This window comes from Scedosporium apiospermum (assembly GCF_000732125.1).
Source record: "Scedosporium apiospermum strain IHEM 14462 chromosome Unknown SEQ_SAPIO_0132, whole genome shotgun sequence".
Classification (NCBI taxonomy): Eukaryota; Fungi; Ascomycota; class Sordariomycetes; order Microascales; family Microascaceae; genus Scedosporium; species Scedosporium apiospermum.
Genome location: NW_015971833.1, coordinates 158,674 through 179,550, shown reverse-complemented (window position 1 = coordinate 179,550; position 20,877 = coordinate 158,674). Strand labels below are relative to the sequence as shown.

The following is a 20,877-nucleotide window of genomic DNA, read 5'->3' as shown; positions in this document are numbered from 1 at the left end:
CACAAGGGGCCGAGAAAATGCCAGCCAAAGCAAAGGAAGAAAAGGAATGGATGAGAGAGTGTCTCAGGCAAGTGTGCTCGGCGCTACGAGACAATACCAATATTCGATTGACAATGAATGCTACCTATGGCTACTAATCTGCGATTCTCGAATCGAAATGTGAGTGTGTGCCCTAGGCAAAAATGGCCAAGGAAGCGTCGCCAAGCACAACGATGGCAGGAGCCTTATCCCCGCCCTTGACATGAAGAACTGGAGATCCAGTAATGGCCTTGTCCCCAAACTTTTCCCACACGCCCCAAGAACTTCCATTCCAAACCTTACGGTATAGCTTGTTGTCCTGGCTCTGGCGAGCGAGCACAACCTTGTTGCCCCCAAAACCGACGGCCGCAGGCTTCGAGACGGTTGATCCGGCATCAGCCTCACGGCTCCAGCCGCTCCATCTGGCTTGTCTGTTGAAGCTGCGGAATTGAATTCCATTCTTAAAGTCACGTACGAAGAGTTCAAGTCTCTCCGGTCCAGACGAGACGGCAACCACTTCCTCGACAGTCTCCCCACCTAGACTGCCCCATCCACCAGACCAGGCGGTGCCGTTGAAGTACTGCTGATACACGACGTTGTCCAGGCCGCGAACGAAAATATCAATGCGGTTAGGGCCCCAAGAGACGGCCGTGGGCGAGTCAGGAGTCTTGCCGCCAAGAGAAGCCCAATTACTCCACTTGCTGCCGTTCCAGAACTTGGTCCAGACGGCGTTGTCCATGCCACGTCCAAAGATGTCGATCCGGCTAGGACCCCAGCTGACAGCACTGATATCGCCAATCAACTGCCCGCCAAGATCCTCGGAGTTCCACTTCTGGCCGTCATACTACTCAATGGTCAATTCCCCAGTGCAAAGTCATCAAGCAGAGTGCACTCTTCTCTCGGCAAAAAAGCAAAACTCACCCAGAGATGTCGCACCCCGCCATGGAAATGACGACCAAAGATATGATCACGACCACTTGCCAGGCTAACAGCGGTCAGGTTGCTAAAGATCTGCCCGCTGTCTGGGATCTTGTGGACGCTGTCCTTGGGCTTCCAGTCCTGCAGCTTGGGATCGCTCGTGTAATGTTGGTAGACCAAGTTATCCGAGCCGACATGGTAAATGGAGAAAAAGTCGTCCTGAGCGCCTGCTGTCACAACCGGCAGGTGAGGGGTGGATGAGGTGGTCCAGTGCTTAATAGGGGCAGTCATGTTGGAAATTGAGGATAAAACGTTTCTATTGTTCTTGGGTGCAGAAAATGGCAGTGAGTTGAAGGGAAATAGGACTATGCAAGAGGAGTCTTGATTGTGAGCTGGTCAGAACTAGATTGAACTGGCGAGGATATAGACTGGCTTTTATAGACTGGGCTTCTCTTGGTATTAGGAGGCTTGAGCTACGGAGCATCCGTATCATCTGAATTCTAAGAGGTTTCTAATTGTACACAATCTTACGAGTGATCTGGGGATTGTCGGACTTTCCCGGCCATAAACTCGAATCCCCTTTTCGAAGCAGGCGAGCCACTGACGGCTTTAACACCTCTCCGAAACGGCTGGATGCACGATGTGGCATTCAGCTGAAGTTTTCATCGTGGCTTCTTAGTTTATGTGGTTGCATCGACCATTAAAGGTCACTCATCGGCGACCAGACCCCAGAATTACTTGCTTTTGTTCAAATAAAGGTGAGGAATTGCAGAAGCATCCACCTTTGCACCATCGGCGTCTAAATGGTGCAGATCTTGGCCGGTTGATTTGCCTGTTCCTGTGCTAGCAGATGGACAGCTCGGGGATGCAGTGACGGATATCCCTTCCTTACGGAATTATCTTTCAGCAACGGGGAGGGGGCGCATTCCAGCCACTGCTACAACATCCGCAGAGCCAGATATTCTCACGAGAAATGTAAAATGCCACCATATTGGACATAAGGTTACACGGAATCGACCGCCTGGACTCGTGGGTCTGTCTCCGAGGAGACTGAAGAGGGATCGTATTGAATTCCTTGAATAAGGGCAATGTCATATCAATGGCACTCCTGCTAGTGGTGGTTCGGCAATCACGATCTTTCACCGCTGTTTCCAGCCTGCATGGATGTCAGCCTCCGGCGCCCATCTCGCGAGGAGGGGGCAACCTCAGGTAGCCACAATCACAACCACGAGGTTCAATTCAAAGCGGCCGGCATAAGGAGGCGTTTGGATGGAGGGCCTCCTCGCGTCTTGGTTGCGAATGATGCCGAATTACATTACTCATGCATACGGATTATTTGGAAAAGTTCTACTCTTGGTGGTGCTGCAACGCAGGACATTGAATAGAAATAGGAGAAAGCTAAGAGCGAGACACGTTTCTCCTCATGCCTGGTGCCATATCTAGCCGCAGTGGACGGTTCCTTCTCGTTTGGTCTGGAGGTAATGGCAGCAGAAGTTGAACTGTGCATGTGTTACCTAGGCAAGTGCAAGTGTCTTTCCTAACGCGGTCTGCGGTGCAAAGATCCAAGGGCTGGGAAGATGCGACGAGGGTTCTTCAAACTTCCCACGAGCGGGAAGGAGCGATGCGTCGCGAGTGAGAGCTTCGCCTGGAAGAGTCGCAAATAACGTTCAGTACAGTTGTCACGTCGCCTCTTGCGACTTCATCTCCACCAGCATCCCTTGGTTACCTCTTCACTCGCTCATCTCAACTCCTCCTGTTACGAGCTAATAAGAGAACCTTTCTTCTCCGATCGCAGGCCGCGTCATTTCTTCGCGATCCTCTCCCAGTCCCGTATGATGGATCATCGGCTAGCGATGGAATTATCTGTTTCCACCATCCCGGATATCCATTGAGCGCCAGCATGCTGTTCTCCCTTCCTCGAGTCGATTCTACGGGAGAATGGCGAAGAGGTCCATCACAGAACAGAATGGCTGCCTGCCATGAGCGGAGTTCTTCCCAGTTTGTCTTCTGTATCGGAGTTTGCACCTCTACGGAGTCAGTCAGCTCAGCCAGGATATTCGGGGTAGGGAGATGGGTACATTGACACCCACCCTTACTCAGAACAGAGCGTAGACTCCTGGCGGGGTTGATAGCAACAGTAGTGCGGTGGCACGGCTGCTGTGGTCAGCCGTGCCATTTCGCCGAAACCAGGCTCGGCAGAAAGTGTCAGAGACGAATAGGGGTGTAAGCCATCCTGTTTTTCGTGGAGGGTATCCTCGCCCCCGTCGAGAAGCACACGCGCTGCCTCGAGATTGCTACACCAGACGGCAACATGGAGTGGGGTACCCCACGAGTGATCTTCCTGGGGATTGGATGCAGATAAGATAGCGAGATAGGCGCGGAGTTTGACGAGGTCCCCGTCGCGCACGCGGCATGGCTAGTCTCCTAGAGGGACTTAAAGTCTGCCTGTATCTTCTGATAGTAGATTGATTCCATGATTATCTACTGAGGAGGGAAAGGTAGTAGACAGGAAGAATAGGATATAATAACATTAAAACGGACAGGATAGGCAGGGAAGGACTGCTGGTGATATGAGATCCAGCTGAATTTGAGTGGTTGCTTGGTTGCCTGGCAGCCAGACTTTGGAGGATGAGAATAGGAGGGCGCAGGTTTGTCGTGAAGAAGCCATTGTATTGCATTTGTTTCATACGCCTTTCCCCTCTCCAGCTCCATGGGTATCCTTCTCCAAGGGGCTAGATATGCAATTGGAAAGAGGCGTGCTCGGCAAGAGTGAAGCAGAGAGTGAAGAGTGAGGTTCTGGGTTACATCTATGGAAGTGAAGAACCGCCGGTTCACGTGACAATTCAATAACATCCAGCTCCTTCCACAGGACGGTACGATACCTCCACGATGCAAATACGAAATCCTAGATTTTCTGCAGCTCCCGATTCGTCTCTGGATGGTTACTCATCTCCATAGTATCATAGACTCTTTGGTCCTACTGTGTATCCAACTGCAATCTAAGGTGGTATGCTTCTCCAAGTATAATCCTGAGTCCCTGACCATTCAAACCACAAGCCCGTTGACGACTTTCCCGTTCATGGTCGAAACGGGCTTCATGTCGAATTGTCTATAGACTCCTTCCCACGCCTGGCAGTCTTTCTATAGAGATAAATAAGTAAAGAAAAGTCCGTAGTGATCTTCAAAGTCTCGTCTTGCATTAATTGACAGGCATAAGCCTTCTCACGGATCCTCTCCGAGATTTGCCGGTGAATAACATACACTACTAAGGGGTTCTCTTGACTCCGTTTCCCAGAGATCACGAATAAATATTTGAGTCTAGTTCTATAGAATGCCAGTCCGCATGTTACATGCCATTATCAAAAAGTCAAGTATCTGTCAACGATGTCTAAAAAACCAATAACTGAGGCACTTGGTCCCAAAACTATACACCTAGGCTGTAGGTAATGAAGGATGAGACCGTACTCTATCGGACCCGGGGACTTGGTCGATGCCTACTGCTTCCGGCTCATATCCCGGCAGGCATGGTGTCGAAGGTCCTGAGCGGGAAGCGTCATTCGGGTGGGAGGTGTGTGGCTGGCGGTCAACGCTGGCACGTAGTGGACCAATGAGGATGAGATGGACCGGACTGATGTGCGCCTTGTGGTCGACGATGTCCCTGTTTTCCGGGTTAGGGGAGAAAAATATGGTAAAGCTCCCTATCAGGCTTCGATATATAACTTACATGCCATGGAGATTGGGGTCACGGTGGGTCCGCAGAAAGTTGTCCAGATGTTCCAACCGTGAGATTCCGTAGGGATCATTTCCAAACCTAACAAATTGGATGGCTAAATCAACGCGATCAATTCCCCGGCAGAGCATTTCATTAACAGTTTTCACGATTGGATTCTCTACTCCACGGCCGTTTGCTGGAAAGTCCTCATCCCACACTCCATTGCTAAATATCAACAGTGTTGTTTCGCGGAAGTGTTTCTTCGTTGGTCCCATGATTCTTTGAAGCACGGCAGCGACTGCTTTCTCCATATTGCACAGTTCGGGAGCGTCAGAGGTCTCAAGTTGACGGCGTATCTTTCCCAATGGGGTCCTACCGATCCATCTTGAAAGCGTAGGTCTGACAGGGCTTTTGGGTCGAGAGGCGAAAACAATCTCGCATCCACTTGGATCTATGGGTTTGCATAGCCACAGCATCGCTTCCGCTGTGTCCAGAACGTCGCGGCCATGTGATGCTCTCATACTGGCCGAATCGTCGATAAGGATGACTATTTTGCGCCTTCCTAGCTCTCGATGGACGCACTTGCCGACAAGCGTATCTAGCGCCTTGATACCGCCGTTCTTGTGTTTTAAAATATCTTGGACGAAGACATTCGTCGTGGTGTTATCTATCCGATATAAAGATTGGTTTGATCTGTGGGTCGAGTTCAAGCAATGTCCTGATGATGAAAGCGTACGTTCCAAGCTCGACTTTGATGCGATGAGAGACTGGGCTCGCATCTCGCTTGGTACTCGTAACTGGAAAGTTCCCTGTGTCGTGGACTTCCTTGAGTTACGATGCGCCTTCGGGCTTCCGCGGTTCCTATCGTATCCGATGCCGCCCTGGTATCCATTCTGTGCGTATGCCGTATCATTGTGGACTACTGGACCGGGGTGTGAATCCTGTTTAGGTCGAGACCACTCCCTAGCGGATGGGTAATACTCATCTCGCGAATTTGTGTCTGGGAGAGTGCCCGCGACCTGACTTTCGCCGTCGTTCTCTCTGTCGGTGTATTGCGAGAGATGGAGTGATTGGAGACCACACCAACTACGAGTAGAAGCATGATGGGAGGATGGTCCACCATGACTTTGTTGTCGCCTTTTCAAATTAGAAGAATTGGCTAAGTTGAGGGGCTGCTGAGGAGCCTTCACCTCATTGCAGAGTCCAGGCTCGTGATTCCCAAAGCCCGTAGTGGCCACGTTCCTTTCCTTGTGGTCAAAGTTGAGTCTCATGGAGCCACTAGTATTAATACTTCGACGATCGCGGCCGACCTGCGGCGGTATTCTGAGGGGACCCCGAGCTGCTAGTCGTTCATCAATTATACACATAGGTACCTCTCCCGGTTGATGACAGCGGGTGGGCCGCGAGTTAGACTTCGCCGAAGTGGCCATTTCATAGATGGCGCGTGGACTCTCACCTGGGTGTGTCTTGGCTAGATCCGTGCAGGACAGGTAAATATTTCCGATTTGTTTGGGGCTTTGGCGCTCCGATTCCGGCACTAAAATGTCTCGTTCCAGTATTTCCTTCACAACGCCGGATATATAGTCGAATGACTGGGAGCAAGCGACGGCCTTGGAATGCCACTCTTTCACGCAGGGCAAGACGACCCGGCCATTGTGGAAGGCGTTTCCGTACCCAGCCGCTGCATGAGGTCGATTATGACGCCGAATATATTCCTTGCGATCATTTTCGTATCCCTTCCTGCCCCCTTCTTGAAGATTTATCCACACAAGGGCTTCGCTATTGACGGTGCCGAGTTCAAACACATTAAACTTCGTCGATTGTTTCTGCGGCGCCTCCTCGTCCAATGGAACGCATGTTAGACGTTCAGGTGCACCTATAAACAGTCAGCAAGTGGTCCTTCCTTTCCCTTTTGGTTGAGATTCGTACTATAGGTCTTGCTTCCATCGTCATACTGATACTCGCTACTGAGTCTGTCCCGAGGGTGGGATGTCGATGCGCACTCAAAGTCTGACAACTTGAGAGTGACGCCACCACCTGGATTACGGAACAATAGTATGTTTGACGGCTTTATATCGCGATGGACACTAGCAGCTCAAAACATTGTTAGGTTAGCAACGGTTACGACGGGCGGCATGGATTCAACGGACATTTTGCACGACTCTAACCTGTTAAGGGCTGAATACAAGCCAAGGACGAGCTGCTTGAAGAATTCTTCGATATCCTGAGCGGAATGAATCTCGGGGCGACCCTTAAAATGATCCTCCAAGGTCAGTCCATTAGCATATTCCAGAACGATATAGCTGAGGTTGTGTTGCTGAAATGACCCGAGCATTCTGACAATATTGTCGTGAATCTTGCGATTCCTTTGGAGCTCATTGTACATTTCGACCTCTTTTTGCCAGCCCCGAGGGTTGTCACTTCCAGAGTAGACTTTGAAAACGGCCTGATAAAGCCCCACCGATTATTAGTATTTTAGGAGGTTGAAGGATAGGAGAGTCTCTTACATGCTTGACATCAGAACAGCCCTCATCCAATTCCACAATTTCCACCCACTTGTTATCATTCTCTCCCGGTATCGTCTGCCGTTGGCGGATTGGCAAAATCTGCCTGGGGTCTATGGAACCACCTATGGATCGACTGAGAGGTCGTCTATGTCCCTCATTTCCCTGGCCAGAGCGGATGATGAGCGGGCAGAACTGCCATTGCTTGGACGTGAATTGTTCCCAAACTTCCGTAAACTTGTCTGGAGTAAATCTGCGATCAACTTTAATCGTCGTTACAGGCATATTGGCGTCGGTAATGCCCCAGTTTTGGAAGTGTTGGAGGAAATCGACATGCCCGATGAAAGCCAGCGTTGACAAGATAAGTAGGTAATTGGACCGGAGGTCAGACAAGCTGGCTGGGAAATTATATCCACTCCTCTTAAGGACATCCTCAATTGTGTCCTCTTCCCAAAATTCCCGGAGATCGGAGTATCGCATGTACCGCGCCCCAGTCTGAAAGCCGTTGAGGCCGCGTTGATAACGTCTTACGATGAACTGCCTGAAACGAGACCCCACGTCGGTTGTATAGACCGCAGTCGTCCCCGAATGGCGGGTCGAGCTCATCGCTGTAGTGGGGATTACTCGATATGAGGATGGAATATGGGTAATGATAGAGCAGATGTCGTATCTTGTTGCCGGAGAGCGTTATCATTTGGTGACGTCGTGGATCCTGACCAGTAATGGGCTCCACGCTCGGCTCCCGGCGTTGGGAGACAGGAGAGCGGAACAGTTTAATTATTCGCCCAACTGTGATGTTCACTAATGCTCGGGTTACCGAGTGGCGTTAGTCGCGTCTTTGGAACATCGGTCTATCATTGAGGAAAAGGCTAAAGACCTGCAGCTTTGTGGAACAGCGGTGGGTTGCGCAAGCGCGGACACGAAACGAACAAATGACAACGCCCTCCACAGAGAAGTGACACGGAAGTAAGGGCGGCCAGAAATGCTTTTATTCACATTCCGAGGCTGTTGGAGAAAGGGAATAGACGCGGGCAGCGCGGATGTCATGTCCAGACAAGATCGACCTTCCCAAGTCACAGAGACGGCTCCAGCCCCTATACGAATGAGGAAGTTGTCAGTCAACACCCCTGTCGACTGTGAAACTCCCTTCTCCCCGGACCAGCCGAGACCCCAAATTGGGTTGAGGAAAATATCAGAGAAAATTAAAATAAGGAACTGAAAAACGGGGCTGGAAATGGAAGGATTCCCAGACCCTTTCAAGAACATCGAGGGAGAGGGACTTCCACGTAGGACCCTTTTCTGTGACGCATTTAGCCGGATAATTTACTGCCGGTGTTCGCGAAGAGGTGCCACATCCGATGCACGGGTTGTCTTGTACAAGATGTGGTGTTCGACTTGAAAATCTTTCCAACGATGGCATAGGCCTGCATACAGCTTCATTGGTTTCCGTTTACGCGATTGAATCGGCATGTTTGCGACCTAGCCTGCCCCTCTCCCTCCTCTGGCCTATGCAATACAAGAGCGTGACGATGAATATGATGAGAACAACAACGCAAATTATGAAGAAGAAGAGGACTGGGGTTTTCAGGGCGAAGTGCGGAACAATTTGGGTATCCTCTGCATCACCCCAGCTGAACACGCCGCTCTGAATAAACGTCTGGCCACTAGTTAGAACCCGTAGGACCCTGGGCAAGGCACAAGCGAAGTCAGCTGCAGGATGTTCTTACCGCGATGAACGTTCCTGGAAGGAAGACCAATGTCACCACTGTTATCTTTTGCATGGCCCATGTATCCTTGGCTGTCTGGGACGCAAGCTCTCTCATATGACCCGTGATTGTATTGGAGTGATCAGAGTAGATTTTGGTCATCCGAAACATTTGTTGTTGTTGTACAGCGGTAAACTATCGATGAAGCTAGTTAGCTGTTCAGTCCTTTCAGAAACCTCGTTTTGGACACTCACAAGAGATCTGCCATTTTCGGCGAGAGTAGCTAGCTGTTCTAGTTGACTTGTGCGTCTTGACATCCTCTCTTCGATCCCTTCAACGGCCTTTGCAAACCGGGAAACACTCTCTTGTGCCCGGCTATGTAGCCGGCAGGGGAACTTCGGCCGTTGTACGACAATGAGATACTCTTCTTTCAGCTGGCGAATAATCACCGAGTTATCTCTAACAACTATTAACCCTTCCTGTACCTTCTCGCTAAGAATCTGGAGTTCCTGCTGGTCCCGGACCGTGCAAATGTCGAGTGAAATGAGCTGCTGCTCGGCCCTTTGGTTCGCTAGTGGATCATTCCGGCTCTCGTTTTGCTCCCGGTGGTCAAAAACGGGAATAAATGATCTCCTCGGACTTGCCAACTGTGAGAACAGTGTTTTCTGTCGAGATATCCCTTTTTCTTGTGCTAGAGGAATTAATCCCGGGGCAGTTGTTGCTGGGGGGCGCATGTAAGTCTGCTTGACATCCTTCGGGAGGCTTTCCGAAAGGGGAATTTGATCAATGGTAACGGTGCTAGCCTTTTCTATAACTTGCCGTAAGCGATCTTCCAGGTCTGATATGTACCATCGCCAGTTTGCATCGCACCAGTCAATAGCCATGTGGTGGAACTCCATAGAAGCAGGAAAAGACTCGACCGAGTCGCAAAGATTTGATAGATGCAGTGGAGAGGCCGTATCGGACCTGCCCTCCTGCAAGCTCTCCTCAACCGACTCCCGGAATCCTTTGTTCCCTTTGATGGATATCCATAGGGCTCTGCCGGTCTCCACATCGAATACGTGGTGAAGACCTAATTGGCGTACACCCCAGTTCCACCCGCGGATGGATTGGGATGGTTCTACCCCACGAAGAAGATACGTAGTTCTAATCTCACGCCCACTTCTGCCCAATGATGGTATCTGAAACGTTCTCTCATCGGAGAGTGAAATGGTATCATCAAAGTCGAAAGTTGCCACGGACCAGTCCAAAGGCTTGTAGGAGTGGTTGGACCGGAACCCAAACACGGCGTCCAAGAAGGCAGGTTGAAGTTGGTGATAAGACGCGAGAAGTGTTAGTGTATTTCTGGTGCACGCCAGGGGATCCCGTGATGAGGGGGCCTCGATGGAACTAGAGAGAAAAGTCAGACCTCGTGCCCGTGGGGGGAGAGGGGAAGGGGGAAAGGTGCCTCCCAAGCCGTGGCTGTAAATCGCAGTCGTGCGCTTCTTCACAGATAGGGCAGTAGTCTTAAGGGACATTTACACATAACGAAACTTTGGATCTTTGAGCTTTGACTCGAAGTGTTCTTGCAATTGGTCATGGTCCTCAATAAAGAATGAAGTTCGCTCTAATAAGATATTTGCGTCAGGCCTCCACAGTTTCCACAATTGCGGCAAGAAAGAAAGAGGAAAACGGGATCCTATCATACCTTCATGGCCATCCGACAGGTCTACTATGTCTATTCCATTTTCTCTTCCATCTGTGTCGAACAACTCGAACCCGGCCTGGAATGCGGATGGATGGCCGGTTAAAGCGTCCAGCACTTTTCTCAATGTCTTTAGCTTGTGTCTTGGACCGCCGTACCGGACAAGATTTTCAGGGTACGTGATGTGGTTCTGGCAGCTGTGGCGGAGCTCATCGAGCGGATCAGGTTCCATGGTGTATAATACGACAGGTATCGCGTGTGCAAACCGGCGGCAACACGTCCTTTGTACGGTCTTGAGAGCATTTATGAATCGGTGCTCTGAGGTACCGAGAGTTGTAAAGCGGAAGAAAACAGAGACTGGTCATCAATGTAGAAATATGCGAGATCGTGGTCGAGGCAAGGTTGGCAAATGTGACGCTGCTCACCCTGACTTGATCTAAAATGAAGTTATCAAGCCCTGCATTGATGGATAAATGACAAGGTAGTCACCAGCGCCCAATCGAACTCAGGCAGACTTATAAGGCGAACTGCTGCCGATTGGGCGGTGAGAATGTGCGACCAAGTTTCCTGATAGGCCTGGCTCGTCTACTGAGATTACCCCCCATCCGTTGATGAAGTGCATTTTGCATTCAATACGTCAAGCCTTCACTGCCAATAACTGTCCACAGCGCGGCAGCCATGTCCCGCCCAAATTGTTCCAAGTTGCAAACAGCGATAGCCTGCAACCCTCGCCCGATAGTGATCCGCCGGAATCTGTCCTCCCCCGAAGATCCCTACTATCTCTATCTCCACTATATCACTATCGCCGGGATCTCAGCGCCTCAATTTTCTGGCGGTCCTCCTGGATGTTCTCTTGTTGTTAGCAGATCATCCACCGAGGATTGTGGACGCGGATTCGTGCTTCAGTTAGTGAGCGCGAGGTTGTCACCTACACTGTTCAAGTATCTGGGCAGAAATACAGTGTACATCTCCCCAACTTGCTGCCTTTGGTAAATCTCATGTTCTCGCTCGCCCAGTCCTCAGTGTGGGTGCGCCACATACATCAACTGTAATATCATCGTCCCCAAAAATCTCTCGGAGTAAGTTTTGCAGACTATCATGGCGTAATCGATAGGCCGTGATATTTTCTTGAACCACCATTGTTAGGCAAAGGAACCAAAAACCACTTCCGATATATACGTTATTATTATAAGATTGTGAGATCGTGAGAATCATAGAATTAGGGACGCTTGTCGCCACGGACGTGGAGCACAAGAGTAGTTCTTTTTATTGTCGTTCGAAGCACCCCCGCTCGCATGTTTCCCAACCTCCAAAATAGAAACAAAGGGCTCTTAATCCACTTTCCCTTGTTTAGTCTTCTTTTGGAGGGGGTGGGATCCCGACTCTACTCTGCAAGTTGAGGTCTGGACTCTGGTCTTCCACAACCTGATGTGATAATCGGGTATGGATGGAAGACTGCCAAGACTTTTCTTGGCTCCAGGTAAGGGTTTCAATCGTCCTCATTAGCCCGTCCGATTTCCGCTGAGAGAGCCAAGGCAGACTTGGTTGGCTGAGTCTGCATGTGGCTGCAGAATTTGTGACGTGGATGCTAGGTGTGCTGTGCGACGATGTGCGAAGTATGAGTGGATCTTTCAGAGCTACATAGCACAGGTGCAGCAGGGAGGGTGGGACGCGACTCACGAGTAACAGCTAAATGTTCGCTCCGGGTTACAAATATAGATCGGGAAAGGGCGCCGAATCTCATCTATGACAAGTAAAGGAGTTCTCTTGTTTCCAACCCTATTTCCGACTTATTAAATAGCAAATATCTAGTAATTTCCCAAGTTTTCTTCTACAGTACGTCATCGCTTTCGGCTCACGTAATACTTGCGGCGACGTATTTCGTATACACTCCAAGGACGTTGCAATCGAGACTGCACTGAATGAATACCCGCGACATGGGTGAAATTTTATTCCCTGCTCCGACGGAACTTCGTTCACGACGTCGAGCGTTGTCGAATATAACCCTGGGAGGACCGCAGTATCGACGCTGTCTACTGGATTCAGTGATGCCGTGTGCTTAGTGAACAGGCCTAAAGGTATGCTTATCAGTATTCTATTACGAATTAACGGTATTACGAATTAGAGCAAGCTGGAAACAAGCCGTAGGAGAGGAATTCACTAATGGTGGCCGAGGCCGAAGCTGTTCTGACATATCTAAGACGGCAAAAAGGACTAGATCATCGCAGAGACAGCCCTGCAAAACTCAGTAGATATCCTTCGGGCTGTATGGCGGAGGCGAGGGCGCATTCGAGGCGTCCTGTAGCGCATATGACCCCATTTGCGACCCCTGCTGTGATGACATCGCTGGACTCTGCCAATTCATATCGTTCTGTGTCTCCTGCTGGCCCAATTCAGCCGGCGACCTGAAGGCTGAGCGAATCCTCCCAAAGTCTTTCTTGACCCTCTGGATGGCCTGGCCGCCCATGGCGGCGATCCACTTGGGATCGCTTGGATCCACGCCGGCACCGAGATCGCGATGCGACCAGAGGCGCACCTGCACGGCGCGCCACTGCGGCTGGAAGCTCAGGCAGAAATCGGTGTAGCACATGCCGCAGCACATTTTTTGCGGCTGGCGGCGGCCGGCCTCGCAGCTCCACTCGTCGCGGAACTCCTGGCCCAGCACGTTACGGAGGCTGAACTCGACGCAGACGTGGCGGTCGCCGCGGTCCTTGCGCGTCTCTCGTATCGAGCGAAAAACGTACACGCAGTGCGAGCAGGGCGCGAAGCTGCGGAACCCCTTCGACACGAACCAGTTCTTGGTGTGATAGCTCGTGTCGCCGGCTTCGTGCTGCAGGTTGATGGGAAATTCGTAGGCGTGCTCGAGGAGGAAGGTCCCGTTGGCCACGAGCGGTGTGACGGACCAGGCGATCTTGGGACGGGAGCCGCTCGTGCCGCGGCAGGTAAGGAAGTTGAGCAGTGCCGAGGGGTCCTCGCCGTCGGCGACGGCGCTCATGGCAGCGTGGATGTGGTAGAAGGAGATGGTGTAAGGTACCGAAGGATGGACGAGAGGGAGGTTGTCTAAGTTTGCCGATTCGCGTGGTAAGACGGACAAAATGACGGGTTCTGGCTCTGGGGCCCGGCCTTGGCCCTGGCTTGGCTTATTCTTGCTCCTGTCGCCGAAGATGGTCTCGAGGAAGGAGTCGGTGACAGGTTTGACGCTGGATGGCAGCGACGAGTCCCAGAACGTCGGCGTCCGCGCGGAGTTATGAGCCACGCAGCCGTCTTTAGGACCGTGGCAGCAGGGCAAGTTGCCCCCCCAAGGCTGAATGGTCTGCTTCCGCTGAGCCATCCCGGAAACGTTGTTACTCAGCGCATTTCAGATAGGTATTAATACTAACACTCGATGGAGGAGCGTTGTTGCATTTTCAGGGCGGCGATGCGACACAGGAGGGTAGAGGCAAAGTTCAGCCCACTTCAGGTACTGTCACGTCATGCTCCAACCCACGCCCCACCAAAATCCCCGGGGACCCGCCGATCCGGATATTACATAATCAGCCACGAGGTAAGGGACCGATGTGGATCAAATTTCGTCCGAAGTACGAAGTACTTCGTAGCAAACACGCCAATGTTGTGTGCCATATCACGTGATTTTCACAGGGGCATAGTGCTTACGAAGTACCGAGGTACTCCGTATAAACTGCCTCTTCCCAACTGCACCGCACTCCAACGCCCCAACCATGACAACCATCAAGCGACAACCGAATTGGGTTCACCCACCAGGAGTTGACAACGCGAGATCAATCAATTTTGACCTTCTCTTTCGCGCCTCTTATCTACATCAGCTGTTCCGGCTTGAACATTTTGACAGAATTATAGTGATATTTTGCAGGAAAAGTTGGAGTTTGTCGTGTTTCAATCAAGTAAACTTGCATATGGAGTAGAAGCAGCAAGCCAGGGGCCCGGCGCATCAATTTCGTTGGCGGCGCCTCGCTTGGGACGTCCTTCCAACAAGGAACCGGAACCACCTAAGGGCAGCTTTTTCCCATAAGAAAGGATTTTGTCAGCGGACCTCGTCAAGATTCTAAATCACCGAAATGGAGATGAGGGTTATCCAACTCACCTTAAAGTCGAACTCCTTGATGTCAACGAATCCCGCTTCTTCCATGTATTTCCGCTGCAGGCCCCGCCTAACGACAGTGAAGAGACGCGCCGTCTTCTTCTCGCCCTCGGCGAAGAACTTGCCCCATTGGCCTAGCGCTGTATGTTCCGTGACCGTGCCATCGTCACTGACTACATCCGATTCGGGCTCGAAGCTTTCCACCCAACCACCCGGTCGACAGGCTCGGAAGGCTTCCTTGTACAACGCCTCCCAATCAGGGATACTGCCAACCAGCCACCGCAAGTGGACGTAGTCAAACGAATCCGGCGCGAACGTCCAAGGCTGCGTGCAGTCTTCGATTTCGCTTCAGGGGAAGCATCATCATCGTCGTCAGTCCACGTTTCGTACACCCATAAAAGTGTCGGTTTACTAAGTCCGAGGCTGCAACTTACAACTTCAAGTTTGGGGGCACCCAACCCGGTTGGATGGGCGAAATATCCGTTCCAATAATCTCGGCGTCCGGAAACTCGTCGGCAAAATTGCTATCGGAGTTCATAGAGTCAGCCTTTACATCTCCCGTGACGACGACTGAGGTAGAAGAAAGAAAGAAAGAAAGGAAAAACTTACATTGCCCAGATTCCTGCCCCGCGGAATCAAGCTTACTTAGGGGAAATGAACAGAAGACAAAATTGTGGGAAAAAGGACTCGTTTACCGGTTCCGGTGCCAATATCGATGGCTTTCTGCAACGGCGGGAATCAGTGTGGGTTTCCGTTTCCTTCTCCAGACGTGAAATACTTGAACGTACCTTGACCTTTTCCTTTTCTAGGGGTGCTAGGTACAGTTTTCCGTCAAGGGCCACGGTGGGGGTATGATGACTGTGCGACAGTGTAAGAAGAAAGGGATCCGAGTTTTCACCAACATCAAGGGCACGCCACGTACTTGATGTCCATCGATTCGTTTTGTTGCTCATCATTCGCGCCCATATTTAGCGTTTAGCCACTGATCAGTCCGACTCTATAACTGATTTCGAGCGTGTGAAATTCAAACAGAACGAAGAGAAATCAAAAGCAAGGATCCGAGGGAAACTACGTCGGACATCAATCGCTGCGTCTACTTACCAGTATTCCGCATTGCCGATCTCGCTATGGTATCGTCGCCCTTCTATGGTCCGAAATCTCAGGATGCTGGAAGATATGGAAGCCGTCGAAGAAGGTCGAGGCTCCCGATGCCGGATTCCGCGTCATCGTCGTCGTGGGCCTGGAGAAGAAGCAAGGGAAAAAAAGGTTAAGATAACAACTTTGGAAGGGCGACCACGCAGGAAAGAAACGCGAACCTGTTGTGCCCAGTGCTCCGGGGGCAGGATTCCGCCGGGTTGTTCGCGGTGGCTTTGGTCGCTCTTGGGCCTCGTCGGGCTCTTAGGGCTGCTGCTCGCGTTCTTCGAGCTTCCTACTCTCTTGGGCTGCTAGCGTCCTTGGGGCTGGCAGCCTGTGGGGATTTATCTCCTGCCATTGCAGATGGTAAAATGGAATTCTATCTCGAATGTGGTCGCCCAAGACTGTTTTCGAGAAAGTGTGATGTTTGGGTAGGACAAACTCCGGGAAGTTCTAGGTGCCATAAAGAACGAAAGAACATAAGGAACGGGATTGGAATCCGTTCAAATGTCGAGAAACCCTTTCCTGTAGGACCTTTCTTCCCTCATCCATGTTGTCGGTTACTCCCGTCACACTTTTTCTTTTTTTTCACTCCGTCGGGGGCCGGATGCCATCCGCGTCTGCAATGTAACTCGGCTCCTCGCCAATGACACCGTTACCCTTGTCGCTTCCAGCAAGCGATCCTTGGTCGTGACGCCACCAAAAGCCAGCAAACATGGCTCGATGTGGGAAATCATGGTGGGATGGGCCACATCCTTATAGCAGAATGACCTGTCAACTCAGGTTGTGAGGGGCTCCAAACCGCATTGCTGCTCGTTCACGATTCTTGCTGCCAACACCGGTTTGATAGGCTGTCGTGGTTCCAGTCGCATCGGAACCCCCAACTCGCGAATCGTCAAAACAAGAGTCCGCTATCCGCCTTGCTTCTGCACCGTTTCCAGGTTCTATCCGACGCAGATGCGGGGGCCGGTGCATTCCACCGACTACTTGCGTATTTTCCGGCCGTTCATCACGGCTCCCGGAGAGATTATCAGTGTCATCACATTCGAGCGCAAGATCATAGGTCAAGCACTGGCCCGGATACGTGGAGGGTTTATCTCAATTCGATTTCAATTTCATACCCCCTTTTGTTTTTCTTTTTTAAACTCTTCTTTATTTGCCCTCATATTTCTGGCATCCTTTGATTATTTCGCCTAGCTAATTGCCATACCAACATAACCCAGATATCCCATCATTATTTTTTTCCAGATGCATTCATGTATACGCGATTCCGGCCCAGCCTTGACGGTCGTCAAATTGAACCCAGGACTCCGGGGGCATATCCGGAGTCCTATCGCGAACTACCTCTGTTCTCTCCATCTCCCGCCCTTTGCACTTCCAAGAAAACTCTGGTCCTATCTCAAGCACAGCGCCTATCCTGGCGGTTTCGACGGGCGCCTCCGACGCATGATCCAAAATCAGGTCTTTGAGTTCCGATGGAAGTCTGTGGAGCGGAGCGTTCCTATTCGTGGGGACGTTACCGTAGGTTGCTGCCAGAAGGATATCGAGAGCCATGTCGTTGAGCTGTGGGTCGTCATGGAAGAGAGGCTCTGGTGTCGTGCCGTGAGGGGCCAGGGTGGATATGCCGGGTATATCACAGCGCATAGCCGCCGGCTTTCGTTTCGTGCCTCTGGGGTTTGGGGGGATAGTAGGGCTCGAAATCGGCTATGGTGATGGGAGTATCATGGGTCGTTTGCGGATACGAATGAGGGGGATGCGGAAATTGCCATCCGCCTTGCTGCACAAGAGATAATCATTATCCAGATCGAAATCCCAGACCGCAATAACGTTGGTACTACCGCGCTCGTCGCGAAAAGGATCGACGGTGTCGTATTGCTGGGTCCAACGAGTCCCAATGTGAAAGTAAATCCTCTCGAATCTGGGGTCAATGAGTATCTTGCCGCGTGCTTTCCTACGATGGAGGGAGGAAACTTCTCACCCTGCCGCGATGCGTGAAGTCCTTCTGAAAACCAAGACAGAATATAATCATGAATGGTATCGTGATCACCCCTTTCCTCCTCAAGCTCACTTTCAGTCACTTCTTGGCAGTCGAAGTAGATGACTCCTGATATTCAGATATGCGTAAGAGCTTGAAAGTCAAAGAGGGCGGGGTGGGGGGTATCGAGAACTTGCCTCGTACGAGAATATTGATGAACAACCACATATTATCTGCATTACCATCGTGGATTGGATCATCTTCCCTTCAACCTTAGCCTCTTTTTTTTCTCTTCCCCACTGAGCTTCAGGCATCCGATTGGGGGTATGTAAACTTCGGCACTACACTAGCTACGATGTTGCCCAGAAAATGGAAAGAGAAAGAGCGACAGAATAACGAACGACATCGTCAGATCAGCCAAAAGGAGTCTTTTGAAACAATCACTTGAGGAAACACCGCGTGGATGGTTTAAGAATGCATATGCTCAATAGGTTATCGGGCATTGGAAGCTGCGAAGTCTAGGTGGTCTTTGAGATATTTTTCCTTGTTTATCTCGAGCCCTAAGCAAATAGCCCTTTAATCAAGTGGATCGAATGCTGCTCCGGCATGGCTGCGGTGGTAGGGTAGGGCTTCGGAAAGCAGCCGGGGATGAAGACATGGATTCCACACCCTTACCCGTCGCTTCATCAAACGTGGTGCAGCATTGGTGTGATACCTGGCGAATTGCGACACAGATGGGGAGATGTGAAGAGCTTACTACAAATGGTTCACCGGGTTTTCAATTGGTGAATTTTCGCTTCGATTGATCGATCTATCATCATAAAGGTAGCTTTGACATCCATCTTTAAATGGCCTTTCCCCGCTTTGATAACTATTGCTTGTTTCCCTACGGCTTCCTGGCTGTGACGGCGTGACTAAAGCACAAGTTAGCCTTTTTACAAACACCTTAGAGTGTTGGGTTGATGGAAATGAGAAAGAAGAAAGCCTTACATCTTCCAGTAACCATGGATGCTCGGGTCCCGTATGTCCTTCCGAACACCGGCGAGCAGGACTTCGAGTTCGGGGAGGCTCCATCCGAGACCACCCTCTTCCTTGGGACGGGTGAAAAGGGCTAGGCTGAGAGACGGGAGCGCATTGATCATATTATCCGTATTCCAGATACCTAGCATTTCGTGAGTTGTAGGGACCGGAAGTTGGAGAGGAGGAAAGAACATGTGAACCTACCGATTTGCTTATATCTCTTGTCTTTGGGCCATCGATTCGTCGGCCACTTTTCACGCACGACATTCACATCCACGAAGCCAGCTTCTGCGAGCTGCTCGGGGTAGAGGTAGGCCGAGGTGATCCCCCGTCCGACACTCTCAAAACACTCCAGGAGCAGGTCGGACCAGCGCTTCAGCGGGCCGTCGGGGGGTAGCGTGTCATCGTCGCAGAAGGTGGGGAATATGATATCTTGGAGCTCGATGATGCCGCCAGAGTTTAGGTTGCTGTAATTTGCGGGTTTATATTAGCTATCGAGGTATCGTGTGCGATGAAGTGATGGGGTATGTGGAAAGGGGCGGATTACTCAAAGCTCTGCTTGAAGAATTTGGGCCAGTTCACGATAGATCCCGTACAGAAGCGGGCAAAGATGAAGTCAAAGGGACTAGAAAAGTTCCAGTCATCTTCAAGGTCGTCGACGTAGAAGTTTACGTTTGGTGGCACGCTAATTTGTGAATCAGCATCATCAGTCGCTATTTGATTACGGTAAGCGTTCTTACAATGGAGGTTGGATGGGACTCAAGTCGATACCGGTAACCTAAAGAAGTTAATACAAGTCAAATTTGGTCCTTCTACCACTTCTTCGTCTTCACCTCATCCAATAGCTTGAGTCCACTCGCGATGACGACTTACGTGCGACTCTGGGTGCTCATCAGCTGCAGCGGATTTCGGTTAGCGCATTATACTTGCAGTACTCGGGACGTCTTTGCTCGGGAAGCTTCCTACCGAAATCGATGGACCAGATGCCGGTGCCACAGCCAACGTCCAACACCCGCTGGGGTTCTTTCTCGAAACTAGCGACGTGTAGTCCACCGAAGGTGAGTAGGAAAATGTTGTGTTGGACGTCTTTTGTCACGCGCAAAAGGAACCGGTTAGCCTGACCGGATGAAGAAGGGCGCAGAGAGCGTCACATACCGAGGCGGTCGTTTTCCACCTGCAATGGGCGGTTAGCATAAGGTTGTACAGGAGAGTGGGGAATGGATACGTACGTCGTCATTCGGAAGAACATAAGCTGCAAAGCAGGAATTAGAGTGTCAACACGCGCAGCTCGTCTATGTCACGATGTGATGCGTTGAGGTGGGCACAGAAGGATGCCACGGTTTACTTACAGCCGTCTTTGTAGGCGTGGTACGTCCTCCCATTCTCCGTCCTGTACTTCATAATGCTCGAGCGAAGCGAGGTAGTGTCGCTTCCACCCTCCTACAGAAACCCGAGAGGTCAGCGACTGATCGGCTGCGTGCGTGTGCCGTACCACAACGCCGGGACGGACCCGTACCTTGGGGTTCGTGGAAGAGATTGGGATCCTTCAACCTACTGTATCATACGTGGAGTCTCCATCACCTTCGAAATGAGCGTCGGGGTTCTGTCAAATTACCGGTCAGCGCACGGGGTCTGGTTTCGTAGAATGCGCCCAGCGCATAGAAAGCAGCGACGAGAATAAAGAGAATAAAGCAAACCTCGTCAGCCACCAACGCTTGTCCAGCGGTGGCGGCGCCCGGCTCGATCGGCGAGCTTGCGCTCTTGGGAGATTTGGCGGACTTGGGGGAGGTGGAGCCCTGCGCTGTAACTGCCGAGTCGCCCATGATGGAGAGTTGTGTCAAGTAAGTGTTCCGGCCGTGCAGCACGGATTTTTTTTCTGTTTGTGGAAGTATTTTGTGTTGTTTGTCCTGTTGGTTCCTGCTGTTTGTCCTTTTTTTCTAAGGAGGAATATGAAAGGATGTGTGATCTGTGAGATTACCTGGGTTTCGGAAGGAGAAAATGTGTGTCTATGGGGCGGGAGAAGGACTTTTCATCCAAGGTGGTGGATGGGCAGGAAGAGATACAACATGCATACACGGGTCTACGCTTTATCGGACGGGAGCGGACA

At 51.1% G+C, this 20,877-nt stretch overlaps 4 protein-coding genes across 4 annotated transcripts; all 4 read right to left on the bottom strand.

The window, feature by feature from the left end:
• Positions 1–172: 172 nt before the first annotated feature.
• Positions 173–1,227, bottom strand: SAPIO_CDS8807 (Sialidase; the record flags this gene model as incomplete). The annotated part of the gene is made up of 2 exons (XM_016790361.1): positions 173–862; positions 940–1,227. The coding sequence occupies 2 exons, from the start codon at positions 1,225–1,227 to the stop codon at positions 173–175; spliced, it is 978 nt and encodes a 325-aa protein (XP_016639664.1).
• A 3,141-nt stretch (positions 1,228–4,368) lies between these two features.
• On the bottom strand, positions 4,369–7,437 carry SAPIO_CDS8806 (uncharacterized protein; the record flags this gene model as incomplete). The annotated part of the gene is made up of 6 exons (XM_016790360.1): positions 4,369–4,594; positions 4,661–5,315; positions 5,385–6,524; positions 6,578–6,735; positions 6,817–7,094; positions 7,156–7,437. 6 exons carry the CDS (start codon positions 7,435–7,437, stop codon positions 4,369–4,371), a joined length of 2,739 nt encoding a protein of 912 aa, XP_016639663.1.
• Positions 7,438–12,787: 5,350 nt separating this feature from the next.
• Positions 12,788–15,607, bottom strand: SAPIO_CDS8805 (uncharacterized protein; the record flags this gene model as incomplete). Its single annotated transcript, XM_016790359.1, has 7 exons — positions 12,788–13,864; positions 14,645–14,987; positions 15,076–15,165; positions 15,251–15,263; positions 15,337–15,364; positions 15,430–15,499; positions 15,564–15,607. The coding sequence occupies 7 exons, from the start codon at positions 15,605–15,607 to the stop codon at positions 12,788–12,790; spliced, it is 1,665 nt and encodes a 554-aa protein (XP_016639662.1).
• A 3,029-nt stretch (positions 15,608–18,636) lies between these two features.
• SAPIO_CDS8804 (uncharacterized protein) lies at positions 18,637–20,593 on the bottom strand (the record flags this gene model as incomplete). Its single annotated transcript, XM_016790358.1, has 12 exons — positions 18,637–18,664; positions 18,741–18,912; positions 18,975–19,237; positions 19,318–19,455; positions 19,511–19,548; positions 19,644–19,666; positions 19,737–19,856; positions 19,926–19,944; positions 20,000–20,022; positions 20,120–20,210; positions 20,326–20,373; positions 20,468–20,593. The coding sequence occupies 12 exons, from the start codon at positions 20,591–20,593 to the stop codon at positions 18,637–18,639; spliced, it is 1,089 nt and encodes a 362-aa protein (XP_016639661.1).
• Between the last annotated feature and the right edge of the window lie 284 nt (positions 20,594–20,877).